Source organism: Bidens hawaiensis, unplaced genomic scaffold (genome assembly GCF_021521415.1).
Source record: "Bidens hawaiensis isolate Kalapana, Puna unplaced genomic scaffold, B.hawaiensis_p1.1 tig00002507_1, whole genome shotgun sequence".
Classification (NCBI taxonomy): domain Eukaryota; kingdom Viridiplantae; phylum Streptophyta; class Magnoliopsida; order Asterales; family Asteraceae; genus Bidens; species Bidens hawaiensis.
In genome coordinates this window covers 2,232,909-2,240,709 of record NW_027491137.1, presented here as the reverse complement: position 1 = coordinate 2,240,709, position 7,801 = coordinate 2,232,909, and the positions used below count along the sequence as shown (strand labels likewise).

The 7,801-nt window shown below is 34.5% G+C and overlaps 1 protein-coding gene across 1 annotated transcript; it reads right to left on the bottom strand.

Annotated features, from left to right (window-relative positions):
- Positions 1–513: 513 nt before the first annotated feature.
- Positions 514–981, bottom strand: LOC143619752 (zinc finger protein ZAT18-like). Its single transcript, XM_077091610.1, has one exon. It carries the CDS (start codon positions 979–981, stop codon positions 514–516), a length of 468 nt encoding a protein of 155 aa, XP_076947725.1.
- Between the last annotated feature and the right edge of the window lie 6,820 nt (positions 982–7,801).

The following is a 7,801-nucleotide window of genomic DNA, read 5'->3' as shown; positions in this document are numbered from 1 at the left end:
CTTCGCCACAACGACCACCGTCGTTACCATTTTTTTAGTTTGGTAGTTTTTTTATATACAGACAGGAATAGTTTTGCATTTGTATTTCTTTTATTTGTCTTGTCCGGCCAATCAAATAGCACAAAATGTTACGATTCATTTCATTTCTATAGGTTAATTAAAAAGAAAAAGGAATGACATTGATCACATGTCAACTCATTTATTAAGCAGATTGTGTTTAGGATAGCCCATCTATTAAATCTGTTATGTTCGGATTTAAGTTTTTAAAAAGCTTATCATATTTGCAAATCCAAACTTGTTTACTTTTGTGTCTTTGTTTTGAATAGTGTAAGAACTGTCACCTTCAATCCATGCGTCATATCCTAAACTATGATTTTATATATATATATTTTTACATCAAACGGCCTACATATTTACATCCTCCCAATTTAAAAAAAAACAAATTAATTATTAAACTCACCAAAAAAAAAAAAAAAAACAGAAAAGAAAATTCACAAAAAAGATGACCAACTTCTAAATCGCAATTCCCGCCGTACCTGCATTCCGACTCCAGATTTTCAACTCATTCTGAAACGGCGTCAAATTCAAATCCATACACAACCCTTTCCGACCACCACCATCCACCACCTCATTAACCACCGTCTCTTTCGCCGGAACACTCTTCTCCGGCTGAGTCTCACGGTGCCGTCGCATGTGACCACCCAGCGCCTGCCCAAGCTCAAACTCCATACCACAAATGGAGCACTCATGTGTCCTAGCCTTCGGCGGCGAGTAATCAACCCGTGGCCTAACCTTCTTGTGGCTCGTACGATGACCACCTAGCGCTTGGAACGACGAGAAGTGCTTGTTGCATGTCTTGCAATGGAAAACCTTACCCGAACCCGAACCAGAACCAGAACCACCGGCACGATTGAGGAGTATTGCACAGTTAGCCATTGCTAAATTTTCAATCTCCCGATCGTCATCCCAGGTTCTCTTCATGTCACCGGAAAACAATAATATTATGAAAGAGTTAAATGGTTATTTGGTAAAATGTTTGGACTTTATTGCCGTGTGTGGAGACATATATAGTATGTTGATCCTAGGCACACGCATTTATGAAAGTGATTTCATGCAAACTAGAAGGTAGTCGGGCCGGGTGACGACAGCATTCGTCAGCTATGATGAAACTTTGACTTCATTTACATGTATTTCTAGAACTTTTTTGATTTTGAAATAACTTTTGAGTCAAAGCAGGGTTTAATTAAGTAAGAAAGTAAAGACTTGAATTAAGTTAGAAAATAGAAATGGTTAAGGATGTCTGGTTATTTTGATTATTCAAAAACGGTCATGTATGCATTGAATTTGGTAATTTACTTTTAAAGGACATCCTATGTTGTGTTGTTGATTGATGCAATTCCGGTTTAAACATGTCGGATGACCGAGAATTTAATCAAAATGAACTCTTGAATTTTTTTTATTAGGGATGATAATGAATACGAAACTTGTTGGAATCTCTAAAATTTAAGACATTTGGGACAAGTAGTTAGTTGATATTTTTAAAATTTTTTCACGGGTATGAGATTTGGTGATAAACTTGTTTACTTGGCCCGATCACTCTATAACATATACTTGTTTACTCAATTATATGCCCAACATAATATTTTTTTTTTAAATTTATGTAAAGTATATATGGTATATAATATACATGATTATATTCATGGATATATACTTTGACGAACACTATTTTTGGGATACATTTTGAAACTTGAAAGCAACTATAACAGTTAGGAGGTGTTTGGGATTCCTTATTTTACCTCCTTATAAATTTTCATTAAGTTAGTAAGTTACAAAAGTGTAATTTATTAACTTTTCCCTCTCACATTAAAAGCAATCCCAAACATCTTATTCATTTTCAAAACGTTAATAAGGTATAAGTTGGTGTAAATAAGCAATCCCAAACACCCCCTTAATATGGTATGTAATGGACAAGTGAATAGAATGAATGAAATGGGTAAAGGAATGAAACATATTATTCTATTACATTTTCTTGTTTGGTTAACATAAGAAATGAAATGAATCATTAATTTTGTAGTTTGGCATGTAGATACCGACGAACGAATGAAATACAAATAACAAAATACTCTTGTCTCATCAAAGGAAAATTTACCAAAATAAAAAAAAATGTTAAAGGTGATGGAGGTAACAGCAACGACGGTGACGATGGTAGTGATTAGGTGGTGGTGGAGGCGGTGAGAATATTGACAATGGTGGTGGAAGCAGCAGCGGTGACAATAGTGGTGATCAAGTAATGGCGGTGGCAGCAACAATGGCGATGGTGGTGGCGATAGTGGCGGTGATGGTGCTGTTAGGTGGTGGCGGCGACAGTGGTGATTAGGGATGGCTCTCGACCCAATAGTTTAAGCTCAGTTACCCAATTCATTTAAGTTAATTTTTAATAAAAAAAATTACACGACCAAACCATAACAAAGTAAGCTCATTTAAAAATTTAATTATTTAGACTCAATAAAAAAGCTCTTTTACTTGAGGCTTAAGCTTTTTTCTCGCCTTTGGCCCAATTTTTTTTTTTTTTACCAATTCTCGAGGACGGCCTTGTCCATTGTCCAACCAATCCCTATTTTTTTCCGTTTATTCACAATCGTCTATTCAATTCTGTGTGGAATGGAACAAATTATTGCCTGGGAATGAAAAAAGAAAATTGATGTTTGATTGGTCAATTAAATGAAACAACAAATTACATAAGGATTCACATTCCCAAAACATATCAAAACTCTTCATCCACAACCATATATGTTTTTTTTTTCATTTTATTCCCTCTTCACCATTTGTTCTTGACACCACCACTACTTGGTAAGCACCTGACAACTGCTACCACCATTACTACTTCCGTCGTGGTTGCTACCGCGACCACCACCTCCATAGTTACCATTGCCGCCACCACCAACATCAGACTACCACCATCGTTGCACTTCCTCCTCCGTCACCGTTGCCGCCATCGCCATCAACACCGTTGTCATTAGCATTTTTTAATTTATTTTGGTAAGTTTTTGTAACATCCTACTTTTGTTAATAATAATAAAAAAGGAGATTTTGTTAATTTAATGGCGTGTTAATGTTTGATTATGTGGGTATTGATTTAAGAATGGGCTAGGGAATGGGTATGGGCCTTAAGGCCCATCGATTAGGAGTATATAAACTCCAAAAATATTAGAGACACAAACACTCTTACTTATTTTTCCATCACCCTACTCCAATACACTCTCAAGAACACACACACAAACAATATCTTTCAAACCCGGATCCAAATCCGAGTTAAAGAAAGGAAGATTTCATGTTCAAGTATCATCAAACAACAAGAAATAAGTCTTGATCTACGGGTTTGGTCCAGATCCGAACCAAACCGGAAATCTCGTAAGGTATGTTTTGATGAAAAGGGAAAGTTTTAAACACGGGTTGGTCTTAAGATTTGATGTGAAAGCAAATCGGACCTTGTAGTGGTAGAAAAACATGAACTTGGTGGAAAATGAGTCCACGATCGTGATTCGTGTAGCGACCGGGCCATGTAAAAGTAAGTAGACAAAGTTGTTACGACCTAAAACCCACTAAAAAGGTTTAATCGGATCATAAGGAAGGGTCACAGAGGAAAATTGCTGAAAATGGTAAAAATAAAGAAAACGATGATAATGATCGCACGGAGAAGAATCACATCGCACATGCATGCGATGCTAGTTTAGGGAAATGCGATGCGATTAGAATTCATCACGTGATGGGATTAATTTGGTTCCATGCGATGTGATTGGATTTCATCCACGTGATGCGACTGGTTTTTCCCATGTGATGCTGGTTTGCTTCCATGTGATGCGATTGAAATGTATCCATGCGAATGGTTTCATGTGCGTTCTGAATGGTTTGTATAACTCAAATCGATTCGACCCCATCCAGGGGCTCTGCCGCTTAGATCCTGCTAGGGCTGCCTCCCCTAGAACCCCGCTGCTAGGGGTGCTGCCCCCGGACGCCCCGTCTGTTAGGGACTTCACTAACCTAGAAGTATGATTTGATAGAGGTAGTTAATTGATACTTATAATTATTACACAGTTAGCCTTGCACAGCTAAGGATGGGTATCACAATTAACTCAGATAGAAATCGAGTTCAGGTGAGTTCTAGCCCCTTTCCTTGTTATGTTATTCAGGGCTGTGTGCATACTCCTATATGATTAGTTAACACACTTACCGTAAGTGATAAGCGTGTGCCACATGTATGTGTTATAAATGATATTTCATGTTAGAGAAAAAGCTAAGAGTATGCACATGAAGGTTTGTGAAAGAATAAAATTAAAAGTATGGAATGGATGTATGGAATAATGATAGTATGGAAAGACGGGACCAGACCCTTATAATATCTGTGATGATAGGGACCGGACCCTCATAATATCATTGATGATAGGGATCAGACCCTTACAATATATGTGACGATAGGGAGCATAACCTCATAATATTTGTGATGGTAAGTACCATATCCTTATAATATCTATGAAGTATTGGGCGAAAGGCTCTTAAAATGTAGGGATAGTTATATATATATATAATATGAAAGTTAAAAATGAGAAGGAATGGAAGAATGAAAGTATGAATGAATGAAAGCATGTATGAACGAAATATATATAAGTAGGCCAAGTATGTAATATGTATCTTCGGATGCGTATGTATACGTAATGTATGCTGCCTGATTAACTAGAACTCACTCAGCTTAGCTGAATTTTATTATGCATGTAGGCAAATGATATGAACCGAAGAGGCTGACATCTATGAATAAGTGTCATGATGTTTTATGTTAATGTTTATGATAAGACAATTTGAATGTTTAAGACAAGAATTAATGTTTTGTAACGTAATGTTTGAAGTTTTAATTATTCCGCGAAAGTTTTAATTAACTATGCTATTTAGAACTGTGTTTATGAGTAAATCCAACACTCAATGTAGGGAACTGGGATCAGGGCCTTACAGTTTTCTTTTCTTTAAGGAACCAACAATTATTTCTTTTGTATTTCGTTTATTCGTCTTTGCCTGTCCATCAAACAAAATAATAATTCATTTCATTCACATATGTTACCAACATGACAATAGAATGATAATAATTCAATTCATTCTTTTGTACATTCCATTCCCTTATAAATTTCATTATCTCGTACCAAAAAACCTTTAAATTCGCCACTTAAAATCCCAAGATTTTTCCTCATTTTAGCAACTTTTATTTGATTCCTTTTATATTGAAAACATGTAATTCTTTGATTTAAGTAATTTATGCATTTATTTAAGATGTAAAATCAAGATTAGCTAGTTAATTTATGTTTTTCATTCTTAAGAATTCAATATAATATCTCAAAATTTTTTCTTAAAAGTTTTACTCTTTCCACTCCTTGTCAACTAGTAAGACCACACGTAATCAACTCTCCAACCTAACCATTAAATCATCTTTAATGCCAACCGTCCACAATATACACCACGTCACCACCTCCACCTTCTCTCTTCATTGCCTCCTCCTTTCTCTCTCCTCTTCAAATCCCACCCTCAAAACATTTCCTGACGCCCGTAGGAGCTGAACATAAGCCATTCTCTCTCTTCTCTAGATCTTTCAACAAGTCTTTGTGTCAGATCAAGACGATTTTCCGAACAACCACTTGAGATGATTTTATGGAAGCGGAATTAAAAAAAAAGAAAATTTAAATATAGGTTACGTGTCCAACAGTTGTCATTTGTCTCGAAACTGCTTAATTTGAATAATTAAGGCAAATTGGATTTTAATAATCCCAACTTAACGTCATTGGCCGATAATAATTCTAACTGAAAATATTCCCGTTGTTGGTCCGAACTTTTAAAATTTACTCTCATTGGACCCGGTTATAAAAAAAACTTATCGACGTTAAGTTTTATCTAAGTTTTTTCTCAAAAAGCGTGACATCCGGCATTTTGAAGTTAATTACATTATCTGAACTATGTTATCTCCGTTAACTAGGTTAGGAGACACACATACATGTCACTTAAGTGTCACATGAGCATACATATGAGTCTGCCCACGAACATTGGTGGTCTAATAAGATTAACAAGTTACAAATATTAATAACAAAATACATTTAGATGTATAAGGTGTTCTGCATTTATTTGTGAACCTTACTGCTATATGTGCTACATGTTGTAATATGTTGTATACTTAATTTATGTGTCATGTCTAGTAAATACACATAATAAAAATGTGTTCCATGTCACACATCTATATTAATATAAAGATAATATAAGTTAAATAAAGTGTAATTGAAAGAACTCATTTAATATCTCATTCATGTTTTGGTTTATGACAAAATAATTATAAAATAGGTTGAAAGACCCTTGTCTTGCATTTCTTTTCTTCTTTTCATTTCCTTGGCCAAAACCAAGATCACACACACATACGTCATTTCGTTTTCTCACAACAAAACACACCTACAAATATGTTATTTAGTGGATCAAGATCAAAGCATAAGGAGATTGTTTGATTTCATTTTACATAATCAAGTAAGTGATTATTATATGATGATTTGGTTCATGTTTTTATAATTTGTAATTTGGGTTAGGGACTCTAGTATCCAAAGAAAGGGTAAAAATCAAATGAATTCATGTAAAAGTATGATGTTGTTATCTTGAATTCGAAGTTTGTTTAAGATTTGGGTAAAAACCATAATTTTTGTGATGATAATTTCTCATCATGATTGATGTATAAATGTTGGATAATTGTTATTATATGGATCATTGGTTAGTTTGGATGCTATATACATAAAGTGAGTGAAATGTTGAATTTTAAGAAGTGTTCATACTTTTTCCAAAAAAGAAACCTTTTATTTTAACAAATTTGTAGAAGCCTATATAAATTATAATAAATTAATATTGCTGTATTTTTATCTGTATTATGATCATATAAAGATGAATTGCAAGTTATTGTTGTTTGGGAAAGACTAGGTATATGCTAGTTCATACCTTCCCCAAAAGGGGAACTTTGTTGTTCGGGTAATTGAAAAGGAAATAATTTGTTTGTAGTATGCACATGATAATGATATGATAATATTTAGATTGATGAATAAGGCTAGTTCATGTTGTTTAGAATTGATATATTAAGATAAACTTGCAACTTACCCACAAAGGAAACTTTATTGTATAATACTGATGAAAAATGTGTTTTGGTGAAAGTTGTGCATATGGTGATGGTGCAATGATGATTTGAGTGTCATGTTATGATAGAGGAGGATGGTTTAAACATGCTTTGGTCGTATTGACCAATGTAACTAAAAGTTAGTTTTGCTTATAATGAAAACTTTTCGATAAATGATTCTTCGTCACATAAAATGATGAAAATGGTTATTACATGAGTTGTGCATTATGGTTGATCATGCATGATGAAAATGACACTTAGTGATTTTAACAAACATGTACTATTTATAAGTCACCATGTGTCGTCGGATCAATTCGGTCAATGGCCAACAAAAGTCAAACCGTTGGCCAATGGTAAACAAAAGTCAAACTTTGTCAACAGTCAACATAATTCAATCCTTCGGTCAAAGGTCAATGAAAGTACAACTTTGGTCACAAGTCAAACCTTTCGGCCAAATGTCAACAAAAGTCAAATTTTGGTCAAAGTCAAACTTGGTCCAATTTGGTCAAACGCAATAAACAATAGGATTGTTTAGATACTTAGAGTTCTAGGAACCATCACACATATACTTACGCACTCATATAATATAAGATTCTTGTATGAGACGCCTTACGCTTAGCT